Source organism: Somniosus microcephalus, chromosome 6, assembly GCF_052327205.1.
Source record: "Somniosus microcephalus isolate GS21.2 chromosome 6, FLI_Smic_1.0, whole genome shotgun sequence".
In the NCBI taxonomy this organism is placed as follows: domain Eukaryota; kingdom Metazoa; phylum Chordata; class Chondrichthyes; order Squaliformes; family Somniosidae; genus Somniosus; species Somniosus microcephalus.
Genome location: NC_140992.1, coordinates 62,846,870 through 62,871,702, shown reverse-complemented (window position 1 = coordinate 62,871,702; position 24,833 = coordinate 62,846,870). Strand labels below are relative to the sequence as shown.

The window sequence follows — 24,833 nt, the reverse complement described above, 5'->3', positions numbered from 1 at the left end:
AGCATATTTGGATTTCCAAAAGGCATTCGATAAGGTTCCACCTAAAAGGTTATTACACAAGAAAAGGGCTCATGGGTTTGGGGGTAATAGAGTAGCATGGATAGAGGATTGGTTAATGGACAGAAAACAGAGAGTAGGGATAAATGGGTCTTTTTCAGGTTGGCAGGCTGTAACTAGGGGTGTCGCAAGGATCAGTGCTAGGGCCTCAGCTATTTACAATCTATATTAATGACCTAGATGAAGGGACCGAGTGCAATGTATCCAAGTTTGCTGACAATACAAAGCTAGGTGGGACAGTAAGCTGTGAGGAGAACACAACGGCTGTGAAATTCGGCTCCTTTGCGCCTGCCGTTAGCGCTTCCGGCAGGTGTTAACGGGGTGCAAAGGGCTTATCGCCTGGACGGGGGCGAGCGCACTCAAAAATTAGGCAGGGCGCTACTGAGGCGCTACCCAATAGCGTTGTGCCCCGAGCTGCTGTGCAGCGGCGGCAGAAATTCAGCTGCGCCCCGCGAGGCTGCCACGGGCAGTGTCAGCGGCAGCTTCGCGGGTCGCGAGCCAGGCCAACCTCCGCTAATTAAAGGGAGGTGTGGCCGCGACCCGCGCAGCCATTTAATTTTTTTTGGCCAACCTCCAGGTCGGCCCTCCGTGGCAGCCCTTGGTGTGGTCCATGGCTGTCATCGCACAGCCCAGCACTGCGTCTTTGTGCCGGGCTGCAGCCAAGACACTACACCACCCTGGTGGGATAGTGTGGGCCATCAGAGGCCCTGCAGAGCTCGTAGCATCCCTCCCCTTTAACGGAAGGGGAGGGGTGCTGAAACGCGTGGGCGCTGAAATGTGGATATACTTGCCTTGGAGGCAGTGCAACAAAGGTTCACTAGATTGATTCCTGGGATGAGAGGGCTGTCCTATGATGAGAGACTGTGTAGGATGGGCCTGCCTATACTCTCTGGAGTTTAGAAGAATGAGAGGTGGTCTAATTGAAACATACAAGATTCTGAAGGGGATTGACAGGGTAGACGCTGAGAGGTTGTTTCCCCTGGCTGGAGTGTCTAGAACGAGGGGGCATAGTCTCAGGATAAGGGGTAGGCCATTTTAGACTGAGATGAGGAGGAATTTCTTCACTCAGAGGGTTGTGAATCTTTGGAAATCTCTGCCCCAGAGGGATGTGGCTGCTGAGTCTTTGAGTATATTTAAGGCTCAGATAGATGGATTTTTGGACTCTAGGGGAATCAAGGGATATGGAGATCGGGCGGGAAATCGAAGTTGAGATCTACAATCAGCCATGATCTTATTGAATACCGGAGCAGGCTCAAGGGGTCGTATGGCCTACTCCTGCTCCTATTTCTTCTGCTTCTTACATTTCATCTAGCTCTTGTTTGCATATTTGAGACATTATTTCAAAATCTTCAGTAGATAAATCATAAAAAATCTAGTCCATCACAAAAGAAACGTAGTGAAGCAATTTTGTTCCATTTCGTTGCCTTCTTAAAAGCACGAAGAAAGCACATTAGTTGAAAGCGTCCAATAGAAAAATGAAAAAAGTAACTTTTCCAAAAGAAATTGGAAAGCAATTCAATTACATTTAGCTGTCTGCCTTGTTAAGTACATGGATAAACAGTTGCTAAAAAATTCAATAGATACATGTCATGAAACTCATTCTTTCCCTAAAGAAATATTTTCCTAATGGAATCTTTTCAGAAATATGCAACAAAAGAATACATCTGTTGAAAACCTTCAGTTGGCAGATGTCATAAAATTGTAATGGTTCTGTAAGAAGTATCTCAGTTTTATGTGCGTTCTCAATTTATTGCAATGCCCTTGCATTTAGCAACTGTTTCTTCAAAGGGAATGCCACTGTGCACTCCAGCAGTAGCTCCTTTGAGCCTGTGCCTGCAAGGAGTTGGTGCAGATGTCACTGGGGGCCATTTTCAAATTAGCCACCTGGCAGAGCAGATCCTCTGCTCTTTGTAGAACCCACCCTATTTCCATCCCATTAAAATCAAATCTGCCTCAAATAGACCCCAAAATGGGTCCAATTCGGGCCAACATCTGTTGCAGGACTTTTGTGTCTCGGTGTAAGGGGAGTAGGTCTATTTATTAGGGATATACTTAAGACCCTTTTCACCTAAGGTTCTGACTTATGAATGATACAAAGCAATTAGCACTAGTTAGAAGTGGATTTTCTTAAACAACTGAATAAAGTTTATTTGCTACTAACACATTGGTCTTCCCTAACATACTTCAGTCCAGGTACAGATAAGAATTGCACAGATTCAACAGCACACTTGTGGAAGGAAGAAAATACTTCTTTTTCAGCAGGAATAATTTAACAGGCTGTCTCACAGACATATTATTGCATGTATGACCAATTGATTCCTGACTAAAACTTATTGGGGTGGTTTTAATTTCTCTGCTCCATCCCTGCAAGAAAACTCCAATTGCAAGCAAGGCATCAGCATATCCTTTCCCCACTGAAAGTCTGAGCCAATGGAACAATTCCACTGCACCTCTGACATGGATTGGTAATTGGTTGGGAGGTAGGAGACAGAGTGTAGGGATAAAGGGAACATTTTCTGATTGTCGGGCTGTAACAAGTGGCATTCGCCAGAGATCTATACGGGGGCCTCAGTTTTTCACATATTAATGACTTGGATGAAGGAAAAGAAAGTTGAATATCCAAGTTTGCAGATGACATTAAGTTAGGAGGCACAGTAAGTTGGGTATATGGGAGCAGGAAGTTACAAAGGGACATAGATAGACTGAATGAGTGAGCAAAACTCTGGCAGATGGAGTTAAATATGGGGAAGTGTGAGGTGATCCACTTTGAATCCGCGAAAGACAAATCAGAATATTTTTTTAATGGTGAGAGGCTAGGAGCTCTGGAAGAGCAAAGAGATTTAGTTGTCCATGCACACACATCACTAAAAGCTAGTGCATAGGTACAAAAAGTAATCAAACAGGCTAAAGGAATGTTAGCCTTTATCTCAAGGGGGGTTGGAGTACAAAAGTGAGGAATTGATGCTTCAGTTGTACAGAGCCTTGGTCAGCCCCATCTGGAGATCTGTGTTCAGTTTTTGGCACAGAACATCAGGAAAGATATAAAAAGGGAAAATGCTGGAAATACTCAGCAGGTCTGACCTGCTGAGTATTTACAGCATTTTCTGTTTTTAGGCCAGGCAGCATCTGTGGAGAAAGAAACAGAGATAATGTTTCAGGTCGATGACCTTTCTTCAGAACTGGCAAGAGTTAGAGATGTAACAGGTTTTAAGCAAGTAGATACAAAGAAACTATTTCCTCATGTTGGGGGAATCCAGAACAAGGGGGCGTAATTTTAAATTTAGAGGTAGACATTTAGGAGTGAAATCAGGAAGAGCTTTTTCACTTGCCTTGCTGCTTCGAATCTGAGGTGCAAGGTCTATCACCAACTTCTTCTGACAACCTCAAAATGGATACCTTTTAGGTGAGCCTGGAGGACTGAAGCAGGAGAGCAGAAATGCTCCAAGCCACCTCGTTTCCATTATTGCTTTTGCCTGTGCCTGTTCTAGGTGCAGACACTCCACCACTCCCTACCCCCAACCCGCGAGGGGATGCCCTGGAAATCCCAGGGTGACATTATGGGGGTATTATGGGTCTCTGTCCCATTTTCCTGTCCTTTGCACTTGGCACTTGGATACTGAGCATTCACAGGTTCAATGGAAAGGAAAACCAGCTCTTCCGAGTCTTTCAACACAGTAAGGAAATGATGTGCACTATCTTTTATAAAGTCTGTTGTAGTATTCATTTTAGTGCTCATCAGTAATGGTGACAAAGGATAGTCATGGAAGTTGAGTTATTGTAACTGTTGTGTATGTACCTTTAAGGGAATAACTGGTCTTAGACTGCAGTACCGGCAGTGACCACCCCTGTATAAAAGGCCCTAGCAGGCTTCTGTAGTTTCAGTTTCAAGCTGCCTCTTGTTCAGTAAAGTACCTGTTAAACTGTTCTCCCGAAGTCCGTGTGTTATTGAGGTGCGGACTTTACAGTGGCAACGAGTAAGTTCGAATTCACCTGCAGTGTGGCATCATCTCACGGGGATCTCGCCTGAAAGGAAGGTCCTGGAAGGCCGTAGTCTGAGCAACGGGCGTCGACCGAGGGCAACCGCTCAAAGAATCCATCAGTGTTTGGAGAATTGCGGGAGAGACTGTGGTTCCAGCGAATCGTGCTGGTAGCAGGTAGCGCGCTGACCCTTCCGGACTGCGGCGGGCTCAAGCTCGATCGAGCGGCTCTACAAATCGGGCCGCGCAGCGTCGCCGGGAAAAGAAAACGAGAGAGAGGGTGGAGCGCACAGGGCGCGGTCGGTGCTCGAAAACAGGACAGTGGAGAGAAACTAAATGGAGGGGAAGGAAAGCGAGACGCGCCGAAGCTGCAGGTCGCCGCCATTACCCCGTAGAACGCTAGGAGCAGCGTGGCAGTAAGGGGAAGAAGCAAAAGCGCGGGAGGCGCCATTTTATCCCATTGGGGAAGAAGCAAAAGCGCGGGAGGCGCCATTTTATTCCATTGGGGAAGAAGCAAAAGCACGGGAGGCGCCATTTTAAATCGCCCAAGATGCCGAAAAGTGGCAGTATCACTGCTTTCGACAACGAGGTAGAAGACTGGACCACGTATGTAGAAAGAATCGAAGTGTACTGCAAGGCAAATGAGGTGGCCGATGGAAAGAGGGCGTCGGTATTATTAAATCTGATGGGTGCGAATATGTACGGCCTATTGCGGAATTTAATTACCCCAGCTAAACCAATGGAGAAAAGTTTTGAGGAGATTGTTCATACCTTACAGAAACACCTAAGCCCTACACCACTGCTGATAGCAGAAAGATTCAAGTTCCATAAAAGAAACCAGCACAAAGATGAGAGCAGTGCTGACTATCTTACGGAACTACGCAAGTTATCGAAGCACTGCCAGTTCGGAGCAGGACTGGCAGACACCTTACGGGATAAGTTTGTCTGCGGGCTCCAGAGTGAAGGAACCCAGAAACGACTACTTTCAAAAAAGGACCTGACGCTAGAACAGGCTTTCAGCGTGGCAGTATCCTACGAAGCAGCAGCACGGGGAGCTGCGGAAATAAAACAGAAACCACAAGAATACAGCGCTAACAAAATGGCGTATGGAGCCGAAAAGTGCTATCGCTGCGGCAGAACAACCCATGTGCAGAAGGACTGCTGGTTTAAAGACAAAATATGCAGGCAATGCAGGAAGATAGGACATATAGCAAGAGTCTGCAGGTCGGGAAAGAAGACCAACACGACAAGAACTACTAAGGAACAGTACAGGAAAGTAAAGAAACTGACAGATAGTAGTTCAGAAGATCAGGAGAGTGATAAGGACTCCGGGAGCAGGCGACTAAGTTGTTTAAAACTACACAACGTGATCGCAAAAGAAGATCACCGAACCATTTGGGTCACCCTCATGATAGCAGGGTCCCCAGTGAAGATGGAATTGGACACAGGATCAGCCCTAACTGTCATGAATCGATGAGACTATGAGCGGCTATTCTCACACATACCCTTAAAGGACACGTCCATTGTATTGAAGACATACACGGGGCAAAAGGTCTACCCCAGAGGAAAAATAAGGGTGCCAGTTGAATATAACGGAAAGGAAACACAGAAACTATACATGTATATACTACGAGATGGAGGACCACCATTATTGGGACGTGAATGGATCCGAAGACTACAATTGGATTGGCATTCCATTCTGGCACTAACTGTGACTGACAAAAAAGATGATGACGTCGCACCTGGACGTCTGTCACAAATTCTATCTGACGCGGAAGAGGTGTTCCAACAAGGACTTGGGACTCTAAAAGGAGTAAAGACAACCATAAAGATTGAGGATAACGCAACCCCAAAATTTTTCAAGGCCAGACCGGTGCCATACACGATGCGCCCAGCTGTGGAAGCTGAACTGGAGAGTCTGGAGCGTTCGGGGGTGCTGTCCAAGGTGGACTGGAGCGAGTGGGCCACACCCATCGTTCCTGTAATGAAGAAAGCATTGAGCAGCACGCCTGGGGAGCCAAGGAAGGTTCGCATCTGTGGGGACTTCAAGGTGACTGTGAACCCAGTCCATATTTTCACCTCACTATCTGGAGGGAAACGTTTTACAAAGATTGACCTGGCTCAAGCGTATCTACAAATGGAGGTGGAAGAAGCATCGAGGAAATACCTCACGATAAACACTCACAAAGGCCTTTACCAGTACAATCGACTGGTATTTGGGGTAGCATCGGCCCCGGCTATGTGGCAGAGGGCAATGGAACAGGTCCTGCAAGGGATCCCGGGGACCCAGTGTTATTTGGACGACATCCTGGTTACGGGCGAAAATGACAATGAACACCTTGCCAACCTGGAACAGGTGCTCACGAGATTGCAGGAAGATGGGCTACGAGCCAACCGTCCCAAATGCGAGTTCTTCAGGAGACAAATCTCGTATTGTGGCCACATGATTGATGAGGAAGGGTTGCATAAGTCGCCGGACAAGATTGAGGCTGTAGTCAAGGCTGCAGCACCAGAAAATGTGTCGCAACTGAGGTCGTTCCTCGGGTTGGTGAACTACTACCATAAGTTCTTGCCGAATTTATCTACAATTCTGCACCCACTGAACGCCCTCCTTCAAACTGGTGTAACATGGAAATGGAGTGATGAGTGTAAGCGTGCCTTTCGGGAATGTAAATGCCAAATCACTTCAAAAGAAGTATTGGCCCACTACAACCCAACACTACCGATTCGGTTGGCATGTGATGCGTCACCTTACGGCATTGGTGCGGTGCTGTCACACAAATTCCGCGACGGTTCAGAGAGGCCAATAGCCTTTGCATCGTGCTCGCTAACCTCAGCCGAGCGTAACTACGCCCAGATTGACAGGGAGGCCCTCAGCCTGGTGTGGGGGGTGAAGAAGTTCAATCACTATCTGCACGGGCAGAAATTCACCCTACTGACTGATCATCAACCCCTGGTCTCGATCTTTAACCCAAAGAAGGGCATTCCGGTGATGACAGCGCAACGGCTGCAAAGATGGTAACTTTTTCTAGGGGCACATCAGTATGACATAGAGTACAAAGGTACGAAACAACATTGAAACGCTGATGGGCTGTCACGCCTACCGTTGCCTACGGCGGAAGAAGCACCTGCAGTGGACCCTGTGGAGATATTCCATGCAACCATAGTCGAATGTTTGCTTGTTACAAACGCAAGTATTGAGAAGGAAACCCGAAATGACCCAACACTCTCTCGGGTCTATGATTTGACGGTGAAGGGATGGCCAGCATATGGCGACTCACTGTTGCCAGCATTCTCGCCAAGGAGGGAACAGCTGTCAGTGTGCCGGGGAACCTTGATGTGTGGATCCCGAGTGGTAATTCCACCCAAGTTGAGAGATAGAGTGCTCAATGAGCTTCATGAGGGTCATCTGGGAGGGGTAAAAATGAAGAGCCTAGCCAGGGCGTTTGTGTGGTGGCCGGGAATCGATAAAGAAATCAAGGATATGACCAAGAGATGCACAGGATGCCAGAAGGTCCAAAACGCTCCACCACAGGCCCCGCTACATCCATGGGAGTGGCCATCATCTCCATGGCAACGGGTACACATTGATTTCGCTGGTCCATTTATGCACTCAATGTTTCTAATCGCTGTGGACGCCCATTCGAAATGGCCAGAGGTCATTTAAAATGTCCTCCACCACCACGGAGAAAACTATTGCAGTCCTAAGGACCATCTTCGCCAGGAATGGGTTGCCAGAACAGATCTGTTCCGACAATGGCTCACAGTTTGTGTCTGAGGATTTCCGGAGGTTCCTGAAGAATAATGGGGTGAAACACTACACATCTGCCCCATATCATCCAGCCACAAATGGATTGGCTGAGAGGTTTGTTCAGACCTTTAAAAAGACCATAAAGGCAATGTATAATGACGACATACCACTGCAACACAAGGTGGATAACTTCCTGTTTGCTTACCGGAATGCGACACATGCAGTAACCGACCAAACTCCAGCCGTACTGTTTTTCAACCAGAGACTAAGATGTCGCTTGGATTTGCTCAAACCAAACATAAGACGAGATGTTGAGGATAAGCAGTTCCAGCACATAAATGAGAAGCCAACCAGGAGCTTCAAGATAGGGCAACCAGTCTTGGCCCGCGATTACCGAACAGAAAAATGGCAGCCAGGCACGATATGCACACAGCAGGGACCACTAATGTACACAGTGGACGTTGGAGAGAGCATCGTGAGACGCCATGCTGACCAGATTTTAGAGTCACAGGAACAAGCCAAACCTGTACCACAAGCATGTGCACCTGGTAATGAGCCCGAAGTACAGATTGCGTCTACCTCAGAAGCAGGGGTATTGGAAGCTGACGAACCAACCAATGACAATGAGCCAGAATTGACTCCACCGCCAGAACAGGATACTCGAGAAAGGCGCTATCCAGTCCGGATCAGGAAGCCTCCTCAAAGACTGAACTTATAAATGACTATTTCAGTTGATGTATATATTACTGAGAAAATTGTAATTGTAATTAGTTATTATTTAGTTGTTAAATGAATGTTATGTACTGTTTATCTAAAAGGGGAGATATTGTTGTGTATGTACCTTTAAGGGAATAACTGGTCTTAGACTGCAGTACCGGCAGTGACCACCCCTGTATAAAAGGCCCTAGCAGGCTTCTGTAGTTTCAGTTTCAAGCTGCCTCTTGTTCAGTAAAGTACCTGTTAAACTGTTCTCCCGAAGTCCGTGTATTATTGAGGCGCGGACTTTACAGTAACCCCTCCATATATATTTTGAGGTACTGCTGTTTGCTCCATAGGAGTTCTGTGCTGAACATGTTTGTATTACTAGAGGTTTACAGATAATTGATTTGTATTTGATTGCTGTGAAGCCTTGTTTCAGATTTATGCTGTAATGTACTTTTTAAAAAAGTTCAGTATGAAAGGTGATTACTGACTTTTTGTGTTGCTTGGCAAATTCTAACTATGCCATATTTTATGAATATGTTCATTGTTTTCTAGAATTTAACAGTAGAAAGAATCATAATGCAGGATGTTGGTGATCAAGATCCTGTTCCAAGTTCCATAGAAGAGGAGGAAGAAACTGAGGATGCAGGTAGAGAATATTGTTTAAATGTTATGTTGTTTCATAGGCTTATTTTGGGTTGGTGAAGCAGAACCAGTCTTCGCTGCTATTTCTGCATTCTTCTTAAGCATCTAAAACCACAATAGAATTTTCACATAATTTGATGTGTTTTACCAATAGGAACTGGTGTTTCTCTGCTTTGGCCTGTCTTTATTGAGGCATTTGTGTCTTTACCAAGCCACTGCCAGGACTATTTTCAACAAATGTTTTCTTAGTTCACAACCCGTCAGCTCTGAGATGTTACTGGAGCTGATAGGTATATATACAGGAGAGAAAGGATTATAGTCCCCTCATCCTTCTTGATCTGTCTGGAGTCTTTGACATGGTTGACCAAACCATCATCCACCAATGCCTCTCCTTCATTGTCTAGGACTACCCTCGCCTGGTTCCACTTTTACTTATCCAGTCATAGCCAGAGAATCTTCTGCAATGGCTTCTCTTCCCACCACCGTATCGTTGCCTCTGGAGTCACCCAAGGATCTATCCTTGACCCCCTCTTTCTCATCTACATATTGCCACTTGGCGACCACATTCTAAGACATGACATAAGGTTTCACATGTACGCTGATGACACCCAGCTCTATCTCACCACTACGTCTCTCAACCCTTCCACTGTCTCTGTGTTGTCAGACCACTTGTCCACATCAGTGAGTCGAAATTTCCTCCAATTAAACATTGGGAAGACCTGAGCCTTTGTCTTTGGTCCCTGTCACAAACTCTGTTCCCTAATCATCGATTCCATCCCTCCACCCAGCCACTTTCTTCGATGAACCAGACTGTTGGCAACCTCAGTGTCCTATTTGACCAAGAGCTGAGCGTTGGACACGATATCCTCTCCATCACAAAGACCGCCTACTTCCATATCCGAAATATCAGCCGTTTCCGCCCCTGCATCAGCCCATTTGCTGCTGAAACCCTAATCCATGCTATTTTTACCTCAATTGACTATTCCAATTCTTCCATCTTCCATAAACTTGAGCTCATCCAGAACTCTGCTACCCATATCCTAACTCGCACCAAATCCTGTTCATCCATTACCCTAGTGCTCACTGATCTACACTGGCTCCCAGTCCATCAATGCCTCGATTTTAATATTCACATCCTGGTGTTCAGATCCCTCCATGGCCTCGCTTCTCCCTATTTCTCTAACCTGCTACAGCCCTAAAACCCTCCGAGCTCTCCACGTTCTTCCAACTCTGGCCTCTTGTACCTCTTGTGTTTCCTCCACATCCTTCAACCCACCATTGGAGGCCATGCTTTCAGATGTATCGGCACTAAGCTCCGGAAATCCCTTCCTAAACATCTCCACCTCTCTCCTCCTTTAAGACCCTCCTTAAAACCTATCTCTTTGACCAAGCTTTTAATCACCTGTCTAAATCTCTCTTTCTTTGGCTCAGTGTCAATTTTTGTCTGATCACGTTCTTGTGAAGTGCCTTGGAACGTTTTACTTTGTTAAAGGTGCTATATAAATGCAAGTTGTTATTAACAAATTATTAGTGAGTAACTGGTGAATTATAGTCGGAACAGCTGTGAATGTTTTTCTTCAGTGCATTTAATGGGAAACTGATTACAGAAGTGAGAGAAAAGACACCAACACTTCTATAATTTTATGACTGTCTGGGGATTGAGTCTGTGATAAGAATGAATTTGCAATGAATATGTACAGTTTAATTTACTGGTTTATTATATTCTTAGTGTGTACATACAAGCAATTCCATGTAACAGGGTTATTTGTCACAGTTCTTTTGGCACATGCATTGCCTGTAAATTTGCATCCTTGGAAAAGTACAGGCAAGGTTGGTAGTTATTTCAAAACAAAAAATTTCTTTGCCATACAATTTTGTATTGCAACAGCATAACTTACGGCATGTTTTTAAACTCCTTTATATTGTTATAAATATCATTTCCTGGCAGATGTGTGAGGTTTAATAGCTGGGTTTTGTTTTGTGTTATTCGTTCAGTGTAATTTCTGCTAAGATTCCTGTTCAAACACCACAGTTTTGAATGCTAGTTTAAGCAGTCGTCATTAATTGCTCCTTTCTAAATGCAACCTACTGTCAGGTTGTTGCTTTTGTATATTGTCTCCAATTTCTTAATTAAAGAACTTTAAGATAGATTTTCCAGTGCCCGCGAATCAGAAAATAAAATTTTCTAGAGAGAATCCCTTGTTAAAATATCCAGTGACACATTGAAGTTGATGATACAGTTAAGAGTAAGCTAGGGACAACATAATTTGGAAGTCAGGGTTATTTGATAGTGTCTGTCAAGATTCAGTTGAATCAGGGAAATGTGTAGGGTCCTGCCTGTACAGGGGGTTTACTGGGCAGGCATGTTGCTCCATCTGGGCTTTCACTGAATGGAAGAGAATCCTTGATAGCTTGTGACCGTGTTCCCAGTTAACCTATTTTTTCTGTTCTCTGGAGCAGTCTGGGTGTGCATGTCAAGATGTCTGAATGGAATAGGCTTCCAGGCTAGGGCTCCAGATTGACTGGTGCTTCCAGAGTTCAAGTTGAAGTTCATATATAGCCCATTCTCATGGGCATTTGTCTCATAAGTGTTTCATTCACATGTTGTTGTGGGGAAGGTTGCACATCACCGCCACCTTCTCAAGGGCAATTAGGGATGGGCAATAAATGTTAGCGACGCCCACATCCCATGGACTAATTTAAAAAAAAAAAATTCCACAGGGACAGGAAGTGTCTTCTTGGTCCTTGCAGTGACAGCTACATTAGCTTATGATATGCTACAGGGGGAGCAAGAGCCCCCCCCCCCCCCCCCCCGTGGACAAGCCCAATAGGTAGCAGCCTTGGTCTGCAGGGATTGTGAGTCCCATCATATTATTTGTGGTCTCCTGGACTGCTATGTAGAATGGCCAATGTGGAGGCACAACCAGATTATGTGTCACAGTGCCTTTCTGCCCCCCGGCCCCTCGAGCAGTAATGCACCAGGGAGCAGTGGAATTTGCAAACCATCTGTGGAGTGTGCTTCAATTTACAGTGTTCCAAATAATTATTTGGTTGTTGAAATTCTGTTTTTGTGCTCAGAGAGGAAGTGAAAAAGACAATAAGAGGGGCAAAAAGAAAGTATGAGAATAAACTGGCAGCTAACATAAAAGGGAATCCAAAAGTCTTCTATAGGCATATAAATAATAAACAGGTAGTAAGAGGAGGGGTGGGGCCAATTAGGGACCAAAAAGGAGACCTACCCATGGAGGCAGAGGGCATGGCTGAGGTACTAAATGAGTACTTTGCCAAGGAAGAAGATGCTGCCAAAGTCCTAGTGAAAGAGGAGGTAGTGGAGATACTGGATGGGATAAAATTGATAGAGGTACTAGAAAGGCTGGCTGTACTTAAAGTAGATAAGTCACCAGGACTAGATGGGATACATCCTAGGATGCTGAGGGAAGTAAAGGTGGAAATTGAGGAGGTACTGACCATAATCTTCCAATCCTCCTTGGATACGAGGCTGGTGCCAGAGGACTGGAGAATTGCAAATGTTACACCCTTGTTCAAAAAAGGGTGTAAGGATAAACCCAGCAACTACAGGCCAGTCAGTTTAACCTCGGTAGTGGGGAAGCTTTGCAAAATGATAATCCGGGAAAAAATTAACAGCCACTTGGACAAGTATGGATTAATTAAAGAAAGCCAGCACTGATTTGTTAAAGGCAAATCGTGTTTAACTAACTTGATTTGAGTTTTTTGATGAGCTAACAGAGAGGGTTGATGAGGGCAATGCAGTTGATGTGGTTTTAAAAAAAATGTTTTTATTCATTTATGGGATGTGGGCGTTGCTGGCAAGGCCAGCATTTATTGCCCATTCCTAACTGCCCTTGAGAAGGTGGTGGTGGTGAGCCGCCTTGAAGAACCGCAGCAGTCCGTGTGGTGAAGGTACTCCCACAGTGCTGTTCGGTAGGGAGTTCCAGGACTATGAAGGTGTGCATTGACTTCCAAAAGGCATTTGATAAAGTGCCACATAATAGGCTTGCCAGCAAAGTTCAAGCCCATAGAATAAAATGGACAGTGGCAGCATGGATACAAAATCGGTTAAGTGACAGGAAACAGAGTAGTGCTGAACGGTTGTTTTTCAGACTGGAGAAAGGTATACAGTGGTGTTCCCTAGGGTTCGGTACTAGAACCACTGCTTTTCTTGATATATATTAATGACTTAGATTTGGGTGTACAGGGCACAATTTCTAAATTTGCAGATGACACAAAACTTAGATATAGACAGACTGGTGGAATGGGCGGACACGTGGCCGATGAAATTTAATGCAGAAAAGTGCAAAGTGATACATTTTGGTAGGAAGAACGAGGAGAGGCAATATAAACTAAAGGGTACAATTCTAAAGGGGGTGCATGAACAGAGAGACCTGGGGGTGTATGTGCACAAATCATTGGAGGTGGCAGGGCAGATTGAGAAAGCGGTTAATAATGCATATGGGATCCTGGGCTTCATAAATCGAGGCTATGGGGGCGATTTTTGCCAGCCCTGGGGAGGCAGGTATGGAGGCGGGACTGCTGGGAAAATGGCAGAATTTGGGGGCGGGTGCCCAAACTGCCCCCAACCCGCCTCCATGCCATCTTCCCAGGAGGCGGGTAGCTGTCCCGTGCCGGGTCCCACCTCCTTGGAGGCGGGAAGGGATTAAAGCCTATTAACTGCCTGTTAACAGGTAGTTAACAGGCAGAAAATAGGATTATCCCCTTTTTGCCCTCACAAGTGCGGGTTTCCGAAGGCTCCGAAACCCGCCAGGTCAGCGAGGCAAGTAGTGGGTCTGCGGGAGACGGCGGTGGGAGGGGGGGTGCAAAATTGTCCTGTGAAGGTAAGTGATGCATGCAAGAGTGGAGAGGTGAGTATCTGAGGTAAGTGCAAAGTGTTAGAAAAAGTGTACTTACCTTTGTTTCTTCCTGCAGGCTTCAGTCGGTGTGTATGCTGAGAGTCTCGGACCTCTGCGTTGGAGATGACAGATGGCCGTTGCATTCTCCAATGCAACAACCTTCTCATTTCTGCAAAAGAAAACTGTTTGATGAGGTCTTGAATTCAAGACCTCATCAAACTACAGAGAATGTCACCTGTCAATCGATGACAATTCATCTGTCAAAAATTTTTGACAGATGAAACATCATACGTTGATGTTCTCTGCAACCGCTGGGCGGGCTTAACCAGGTCAATCAAGGGAAAATAGCATGGGTTGTCCAGAAGTTGATGGAGGTGGGACTGAAACCCGACAAGTGGGAGTCCCGCCTCCAAAAGCTCCCCATTGGCAAAATCACCCCCATAGAGTGCAAAAGCAAGGAAGTTATGATGTACCTTTTATAAAACACTGGTTCGGCTTTAACTGGAGTATTGTGCCCAATTCTGGGCACTGCACTTTAGAAAGGATGTGAAGGTCTTAGAGAGGGTGCAGAAAAGATTTACAAGAATGGTTCCAGGAATGAGGGACTTCAATTACATGGATAGACTGGAGAAGCTGGGGTTGTTCTCCTTGGAGCAGAGAAGGCTGAGAGGAGATTTGATAGAGGTATTCAAAATCATGAGGGTTGACAGAGTAGATAGAGAGAAACTGTTCCCATTGGTGGAACGGTCGAGAACCAGAGTACACAAATTTAAGGTGATTGGCAGAAGAACCAAAGGTGACATGAGGAAAAAAAACTTTACGCAGCGAGTGGTTAGGATCTGGAATTCACTGCCTGGAAAGGGTGGTGGAGGCAGACTCAATCGTGGCTTTCAAAAGGGAACTGGATAAGTACCTGAAGGAAAAACATTTTTTCAGAGCCACGGGGAAAAGGCGGGGGAGTGCGCTTGCAGAGAACTGGCATGGGCTCGACGGGCCAAATGGCTTCCTACTGTGCTGTAACCATTCTATGATTCTGTCATTCATTTAAAAATAATCACGTGCTTAAAATGTGTTTTTTGTTGTTGTTTGGGGAGATGCATATTCTTGTGTACATAAATATTCACTGTACATTTTAATTTAATTTTTTTAATGTAATGTTCCTGCTGAGTTCAGGCTTCTGCCCTTGTCATGCAATTTCCTCAGCAGAAGTGGTGAGCAAGTAATCTGGCCCATCACCTCTGGCAATATTGTTGTTGAACTGGCTATTAGGAAGTGTGTGAGTGCATCACAGACTGAATTCCTCACTTTGGAGAAGTGCCTTGTCATATCTTGGTGTGTCCCCTGGTGACCCATTTAAAATTTAAATTTACCATGTGGAGAATTGGCAGAGGACATCGATGTACTATTGCACATTGCTGCCATTCCACTGCAGTATATTAGGAGGCAGATTTTCCTGTGCCTGAAGCTACTGGATTGCCAGGGCAATAGGCGTGGGGTGGAGAGGGGGGCGTGGTTGAGGATGCTGGTGGTGGGCTGGGAACTGCAAGCCTGTAAATTAATGGACAGAAAATAGAGCAGGCTTTTAGGGGCATGCATTCCTTCCCACCTAATTTTCCTGTATTCACTGCACCCAACCCATCCACTTACCCGAGCTACAGGTGTAGGAAAATTTTGCCCCTAATTTTTTTAATTACATTTTTTTAATGTATTTCTATGCTCATCAAAATAAAGGATGTCAGTGTGGAGAACTGCAATATTTTAACAGCAATGCTGATATCTAACACTCCCAGGTCATGTATAGCATTCACCATGTACAGTATAATGTAAAGCCATTGTCCTCAGCTCTGACCGTATACCTTTAACGTAGAAGAACAGTGACAATTGCTTTTTGAATTTTTCATATTCCCACGTCAGCAAGGCCCCTTGAATGACTTGCCAATTTATGTTGAATTACAGCCAATTTTCTGCTATTGACCTCCATCCACAAAGGAATTTGGTTGAGTCTGCCCAAACTCATTTTAGTCAGAACCCTTGAAGCTGGCAGAGAGAAAATGATTTGGAGCTATTAATCGGTGTTGGGTTTGAAAGCAGCTCTCAAGTAAAATTTCTGTGTGTTAACAATTGTGCCACGGGCCTCCATGTACATAGGTTTCAAAAATCATTAGTGCCAGAACAGCTCAATGTCCATTCAAATGACAGCAATCAAATTACCTGAGGCCAGCATCAACTTTAAGCAAGGCTTTCCCACCTTCTCGGAAGCAGACACGTGCAATGGATATCTTTGTATGAATCATTTAATTTTACTTGTAATAAAGCCAAGGAGTTTCTCTGCTTGCTGCTGGCTAAAATCCATGGAGGTGCAATTGGGTGCCTTTGTGCCTCGGGGCACTAACGGGGTATAAATGGTTTTGCAACCGGGCGCGGCACTGACATCGATATGGCGGGAGTTTTGCAGTGGTGCTACGGCGTTGCGCCCAGATCTCCTTTGCCTGGAGATCGTGACGTCATCGCCCCGGTTGAGCCCCGGACCTGAAATTGACTTCTGCCCCCTGCAGCAGCACTGGTCGAAAACACCGCCAGCTGCAGGAGGTGTGCATCGGGTGGACAGCCGCTTCGGGAGCAATGATTAAAGGCGAGGTGGCCGAGGTAAGTGGGAAAAAAAACGTAACCTTTCCTGTTCTAGTTCTTTTCGTGGGTTCTTGACCGCGATCGATCAGCCCGCACTGCTTGAGTGCCAGGCTGATTGCGCAGGATCACGGCTGCCTTGGTGGTCCAGGTAGGTACTTTTTAAATTGCAGAGCCTGCAGCGATGGCCCTTCCCTTTAAAGGAGGGAAGGAGCCTTTGAACGCGACAGTGCTGCACAGCCCAGTGTGCAGCGTATCTGAAGTCTCTGACCCGCTCTCCAATGTTAACACCCTAAGAAGAAAGTGGAGTGCTTGATTTAGCGCTCACTTCCCTCTTGGGGCGCTAAAACTCAATTTCGCGTTCGCTGCCACTGATTAGCACCCAGGTAATGTTAGCGCCCCAAAATGGTTGATACCGAATTTTTCCCCCCCAATGTTTCATGTGAGTCTTTAAATAAGAAAAAATAGAAGTCAGTGTAAGCATTAAGCAGGAAAGTCATAGCCAGATGTGCTACTAGTGCAACAGTGTCAGGATGTTTGAAACGTGAGTTAAGTGTCAAGCGAAACCAAATATGACAGAAGTGATTTGCTATAGTTCCTCTAGGGAAACTTAATTTTTCCAAGCCTGAGGAATAGCTGAACTGGAAAATTAGATGGAAATACTATTGTATAATGTCAGGACTAGCTGATAGACAATGAATTGCACTGATTTACCGCTTGGGTAATAAAGTAGAGGATATTCTCATATTATTCAATCTGACAGATGATGAAAATGAAAAACATGTCACAGTGCTAGGAAAGTTCGATGGGCATTTCAACACCAAGAAAAATGTGATTTATGAAAGGGCTTATTCTATAAAATAAAATAACAACACTGAGAGCCTGCAAAAGCATTCTTAACTGATCTTCGCAGATTAGCAAGGCACCGAGTATGGATGAGTTATGTCCAAAGAAGAAATAATCAGGGACAAACTAACAATAGGAACAGTAGATGATGCTTTGGATGAACGTCTGCAGTTAGATGCACATCTGATGTTAGAAACAGCAGTGTTGCAGATACAATGGAAAGAAGCAGTAAAACGCCAAGGTCCAGATTTTTTGCTATTATGAAATTGAGGTGCATCTTTGGCGTGGTGGGAATTTCTGCCCACGACCAATCTGTGTTTCTGACCTTGTCTAATTTTCGAGCCTTGTGGTCATTTGCATTATTTTGCCAGAGTCACCGGTCTTCCCCAGGGGATCCATCTGAACGGAATGGAGATTGATCGGAAAGTGTTACAGGAAGTAAGTGCATCTGGTTTTGCCCATTACATTCTATGCTTTTTTAAATGCCAAATTTGTGGTCATGCTTGCATCTGATGGGCTGAAATTTCATATTTGTAAAACGTTTACAATTTACAACTGAAGAGGTAGGATACATATTAATTAAATGTGTGAAAAGCAGGTAAATGTCTAATTAAAATCTATTTAGAGCTTATGAAAATAACCAATCCAGAATGAGCAAGCAACAAAAGCTCCCAAAAAAATTAATAACCAATAAAATTGTTTTTCTTCAATGTATTTTTCAAAAAATCGTTTCGCCTGCCATCTTGAACTCTCAGTATCTAAGAAACTTAGACAAAAAAATTACAAGAAACTGATTAAACTTACTTATACGTCCCGTCTTACATGTCAAGACTGCCTACTTCCACCTCTGTAATATCGCCCATCTCTGCCCGTCTCAGCCCATCAGCTGCTGAAACCCTCATCCATGCTTTTGTTATCTCTAAACTCGACTATTGCAATGCTCTCGGCCAACTTCCCATTTTCCACCCTCCATAAACTTCAGCTTATCTAAATCTCTGCTGCCCGTATCTTGTAGCGAGGTGGAGAGGCTTCGGGAGGGAATTCCAGAGCCTCGGGCCCAGGTAGCTGAAGGCATGGCTGCCAATAGAAGAGCAATTAAAATCGGGGATGCGCTAGAGGTCAGAATTGGAGGAGTGTGGAGATCATGGATTTGTAGGGCTGGAGGAGGTTACAGAGATGGGGAGGGATTTGAAAACAAAGATGAGAATTTTAAAATCAAGACGTTGGTGGAGCAGGAGTCAATGTAAGTCAAAGAGCACGGGATGATGGGTAAACGGGACTTGGTGCGAGTTAGGTTGCGGGCGGCAGCGTTTTGGATGAGTTCAAATTTATGGAGAGAGGAAGATGGGAGCTGGCCAGGAGAGCATTGGAATAGTCGAGTTTGGAGGTAACAAAGGCATGGATGAGGGTTTCAGCAGCAGATGAGCCGAAGCAGGGTATAGATGGGCGATGTTACGGAAGTGGAAGTAGGCGGTCTTGGTGATGGAGCAGATATGTGGTCATTCCAGTGCCGGAGTGGGGCTTGAGGAGTTTCAGGCTCTTCAGTTTTTTTTCTGTGGCAACGTTCGTGAACAAGGTAGCATGTTACTATATTAAAAGGATTAATTATTTAGCAAATGCAACATGTTACAAAAAAAACTGCATTTTGAAATTTGGCATTATTTAATCTTTATATTTTGTAATGTATCCTAAATGGCCTCAGTTGTATTTCTTTTATTTATGTTTAGCTGGGCGAGAACTTAAAAACAGCCAGCATTCAAAATGATTAATATAAATAGTACACCTAAAATTAACTGGAACACTCAAGTGGTTTAGAGTCTGAGTTGGTAATTGTAATGCACAACTGTTCTTGACCCTGTGCATCAAGGGAGCCACAGGGGAGCAATGCTGATCTTGACCTGGCATTTATAAATGGCTCATAAAATGTACATGGAGTGGAAGGTGTAGCACCCCTGGGCAACATTGATCACAGAATGATGGAGTTTAACATGGTCTGAGAGTTGGAAATACCCAAGACTAACAGCCAGATACATAACTTTAAAAGTGCTAAATCAGTGAAATGAGGGAACAACTAAAGCAAATAGAATGGTGGAGTTTCTTCAACAACTCTTAGAAGAATGCAGAGATTTCAGAACGAGGTGGACAACATTTTAAAGGTATAATACTTAACATAAAGGAATCATACATTCTCAAAGCCAACAAGCTCAGATGAAACAAACGCGAACCTCAATGGATTAATAAACAAATTAAACGTGTGATAAAGAGGAAAAACACCTATACAAACTCTGTAGGAGGAAAGGAAAAGAGGCTTGCTGACATGATTATAAGAAAATGCAGAAAACCTTTAAAAGGGTGATCAGGGGGGCAGAGAGTGACCTCGAAAAAAGAATAGCAGCTGAGACTATGCATAACAATTAATTAAAAAATATATATTTCAGTACCACAATAGTAAGAGGGCAATCAGAACATAGATTGGAAACAGACCTACGGGGTGACCATATTCAAAAAGGGTGGCAAAACAGACGCAGGCATCTACAGTCTGTCTTCTATTCCATGTAAAATAATGGAATCGATTATCGGAAGTAACCTTGAAGATCACCTGTACAGTAACTATTGTGTAAACAGCAATCAACATGGATTGAGATGGGGAAGATCCTGCCTTACCACCCCCCCCTTACCTTTTTGAGGAAGTGACAACCCGAGTGGACTGTGGAAAGCCCTATGACTTGGTCTACCTGATCTTCCAAAAGGCTTTTCATAAAGTTCTACACAAAAGGCTATTAATTAAACTTAAACAATAGCAAAATACTGCGGATGCTGGAAATCTGAAATAACAACAGAAAATGCTGGAAATACTCAGCAGGCTAGGCAGCTGGGACCCTTCATCAGAACAGATTAATTAAACTTAAAGTTGTGGGGATTCAGGAAAAATCTTGATAATGGGTAAGAAATTAACTGAAAAGTAGGAAATGACATACTCATTAGAGGATTTTTGTTTGTGTAGGGGAAAGTACTGAGTGCAGTGCCTCCGCGCTCCATATTGCGACCATTGCAGTTCCTAATTTAGATTAATGATCTAGGTTCACAATAAGAACATAAGAAATAGGAGCAGGAGTAGGCCATTTGGCCCTTCGAGCCTGCTCCGCCTTTCAACAAGATCATGGCTGATCTTCTATCTCAAATCCACCTTCCCGCACTATCCCCATATCCCTTAATTCCCTTCGTTCCCCAAAATTTATCGACCTCTGTCTTGAATATACTCAACGACTGAGCATCCACAGCTCTCTGGGGTAGAGAATTCCAAAGATTCACAACCCTTTGAGTGAAGAAATTTCTCCTCATCTCAGTCCTAAATGGCCTACCCCTTATTCTGTGACTGTGACCCCATGTTCTAGATTCCCCAGCCAGTGGAAACATTTTCCCAGCATTAACCCTGTCAAGCCCCTTAAGAATTTTATGGGCCAGAAATTCCAGGCCAGTAGCATGAGTACGGTCGGCTTACTCACGCTTCTGGCCGTTGGAAATGCCGACGTTCAGCATGAACAGCGCATGCGGGGAACGCCGGCATTTCCAGACCTCGAGCGCGTGCGACTGCACAGGCAGCGCTTGCGCAGTGAACTTCGTGGATTTCATTCATGAAATCCGTGAGGTTAAGTCCTTAGAAGATACACTGAAAAAAAGCAAGTGTAAAGTGGTTCATTGGCTGCGGAGGAAGATATATTTTATCGTGGAGCTTTTGAAATGCAATATTTTTGTTTGGGAAAGGGAGGGAAGTTATTTTAAGAAATTTTAAGTAAGTTTTAAAGTTAAATTTTTTTTAAATTTTTTTTTAAGGGTTTTCAGAACGGTAGGTAGAAGGAGCAATTGTGGCTGTGTGAATGGAATGTGAGAATGAGTTATGTATGTATGTCCACATATATTCCTTTACGTATATGTATGTATGTTTTATATTCCTTTACTATGAATGTATGTTTTTAATTATGATTTTCCAATAAGTTACTTTCTCTGAAAGTCATAATTAAATAATACATTCATACACATAAGTAAAGGAATATATACATAACACGCAAAGGAATATATACAGACATACATACTTTCAGAAGCTCCACGATAAGAAATATCTTCCTCCGCAGCCTCTTTAGCAACTGTACCCATGCTTTTTTCATGTGTAAGTTGTAATGACTGGACCTCACTGAAAGCATTAATGAAAGCGGCGAATTATACTGCGCACGCGCTGCATGTGCAGTCGCACGCGTTCTGCCTCTGAACCCCTTCGTTCAGAGGACAGGAAATGCCGGTTTTCCCCACATGCACTGTGCATGCTGAAAACCGGCATTTCATCCGGCCAGATGCGTAAGTACCCCGACCGTATTAGCGCATTTGGAAGGGAATTATTGGGCCAACATTTTACATGTCAATAAAATAAAAAATTTAACACTTGCACGACTTGCCCCCTCGCATCTGCGACTGAGGGTCCAAGGAGGTCCATTGCGCAAGAGGTCATCATCGGACGTATCCTCACACTGTTCCCTTTGGGGAACTGTATGAAGTGGTGGAAGGATTTATGGCCGTGATTAACGCTCATTCCGTGACCGTAACCATCTTTGAACCAGCCATTAGGGTGGTTAGCCCTATGGCGGGAGGGTTTTACGGGCTCCCACAACCCATCTGATGGGGGGGGGCCACCAACACCCACGGACGCAAGTATCCCGCTGGATGTCCACCCAGAATTTAAAGTTGGAGCTCCGACTCCACTTGCCGGGACTGTCTGGAGTGGGGTTCAAAACCCTACTCCTTCTGGCCCAGCGGCGGGGATGCTTACTGCTACGCAAAAGGCCCACTCTGCACAAAAGGTGACACCCATACGTTTCCTGCGCCTTTTCCCTCCCCGTGACTGGAGCCCTATGCTGCCATTTCACGTTGCTAATCGGATTGGGCGTTTGTCATAGCGGTAGGATCCCCGCCGCTGGGCCAGATCAGGGTAGGGTTTCGAACCCCGCTCCAGACAGTCCCGGCAAGTGGAGTCGGAGCTCCGGCTCTAAATTCTGGGTTGACATCCAGTGGGATATTTGCGTCCGTGGGTGTGGGTGGCCCCCCCTCCTTGTATAGCTTGTGGGAGCCCGTAAAACCCTCCCGCCATAGGACTAACCGCCCTAATGGCTGGTTCAAAGATGGTTACGGTCACGGAATGAGCGTTAATCACGGCCATAAATCCTTCCACCACTTCATACAGTTCCCCAAAGGGAACAGTGTGAAGACACGTATGATGACGACATTGCTAAATAAAAAAATGGAATTAAAAAAATTCTTTTAGGGCTTTTAAAAGTCTTTAAATTGCTTTAATTCTCTTTAAAACTACTTCAGATTACTCAAAATAATGTAAACATTTTAAAAAGTTTATAAAAGTTACCAAAATCTTCAAAAAACTTCCAAAAACCTATTTAAACTGCTGCTTTGCATGTAAAAAAGCAAAGCAGCTTGACAGAAACATTGGGGGCGTGTCCAGTGAAACTGAGACCTCAAGGGGCGTGTCTCACTTACACTGCACGCTCCTGGGTCCGCGCTGGCTGCACTCCTGGGCGGCGTGACGTCATACGCTGCCCGGGAATGTGCTTTCTATTTCTCCAAGTTCAGGCGTCCCAGAAGCTGATCGGCAGGAGCGCGGGGTAAGTGCAAACGCGTGCAAGCCCCGTTCTGGAATTTCTGGCCCTATATGTTTCAATTAGATCACCGTGCATTCTTCTAAACTCTAAGGAATATAGGCCTTGCTTTTTGGCAACCAGGACTAGATGTACTAGTCAAGGTATGGTCTGACCAGAGCACTATAAAGTTTGATCATTATCTCCTCTGACTTATATTCTACTGCTTTGGCTACATTGTATTGGCTTTGTTGATGGCTGTTCTGAAGTAGTTGGACATGCTCAGTGTCAAGCCTACTAAGACTGCTAGGTCTAATTCAACACACATACCTAGCAGTAGAATATAAGTCAGAGGAGATAATGATCAAACTTTATAGTGCCCTGGTCAGACCATACCTTGACTAGTACATCTAGTTCTGGTTGCCAAAAAACAAGATACACATTCAGGTGCTGCATGCAATGCACAGAAGAGCCATAAGGCTGATCACCTGGGTCAGAGGTCTGATTATGAGGAAAGACTGGAGAGAAGCTTTTAACGTTTCAGCCTAGAAAGGAGACGTCTGAGAGGTAATGTTGCAAAGTTATGTAAGATTGTTAAGGGTATAGAAAAAGTTAAGCCAGTATATTACTTTAACTTGAACTGTGGGAATAGAACAAGGGTCACAGATTCAAACTAGTTAAAAATAATTTTAGGACTGATATCAAGAAATTCTTCCTCACACAAAAGAAAGAAAAAGACTTGGGTTTATATAGCACCTTTCACGACCACCGGACGTCCCAGAGTGCTTTACAGCCAATGGAATACTTTTGAAGTGTAGTCACTGTTGTAAGAAATGTGGCAGCCAATTTGTGCACAGCAAGCTCCCTCAAACAGCAATGTGATAATGACCAGATAATCTGTTTTTGTCATGTTGATTGAGGGATAAATGTTGGCCAGGGCACTGGGGATAACTCCCCTGCTCTTCTTGAAAATAGTGCCATGGGATCTTTTACGTCTGCCTGAGAGAGCAGATGGGGCCTCGGTTTAATGGTTTAATGTCTCATCCGAAAGACAGCACCTCCCAACAGCGCAGCACTCCCTCAGTACTGCACTGCAGTGTCAGCCTAGATTTTTTGTGCTCAAAGAATGACCCATGTGTGCAATAGACTTCCAGATAAAGTATTACAGTTACAAAGTAGTTACAGCAGAGAAACAGGCCATTCGGCCCAACAGGTCCATGCCAGTGTTTATGCTCCACACGAGTCTCCTCCCACCCTCTTCATCTAACCCCATCAACAGATCCTTCTATTCCTTTCTCCCTCATGTGCTTATCTAGCTTCCCCTTAAATGCATCGATGCTATTCGCCTCAACTAGTCCCTGTGCTAGCGAGTTCCACATTGTAACCACTCTCTGGGTAAAGGCGTTTCTCCTGAATTCCCTATTGAATTTATTAGTGACTATCTTATGTATATATGGATGGAGTAGTGAAGGCAAAAGCCCTGGAATCATTTAAGAAATAATTAGATGTACAATGGTGGAGACATTAGGATCTCTTGTATGGATCAGTTAAGATGGGCCAAAAGGCCTGTTTCATCCATAATTGCCTTGTGATCTTTTGACATTCTGGAAGGACTGTATCATGAATCAAATTTAGAGGGATATTTTGAATTTTAACTGTTTATTTAAACAGCACCTTTTAGTAATGCTTAGTACTATTGCAGAGACATTTTATGAAGGCAGAT

General features: G+C 44.6%; 1 protein-coding gene across 4 annotated transcripts in view; it reads left to right on the top strand.

The window, feature by feature from the left end:
• Positions 1-24,833, top strand: part of LOC147115764 (uncharacterized) — a 500,089-nt gene that overhangs the window by 107,872 nt on the left and 367,384 nt on the right. For all 4 annotated transcript variants that reach the window (XM_085990285.1, XM_085990282.1, XM_085990283.1 and 1 more), the window contains one exon: positions 9,043-9,136. In XM_085990285.1, coding sequence (XP_085846411.1) covers positions 9,043-9,136 — 94 coding nt within the window. The remainder of the gene's footprint in view (positions 1-9,042; positions 9,137-24,833) is intronic.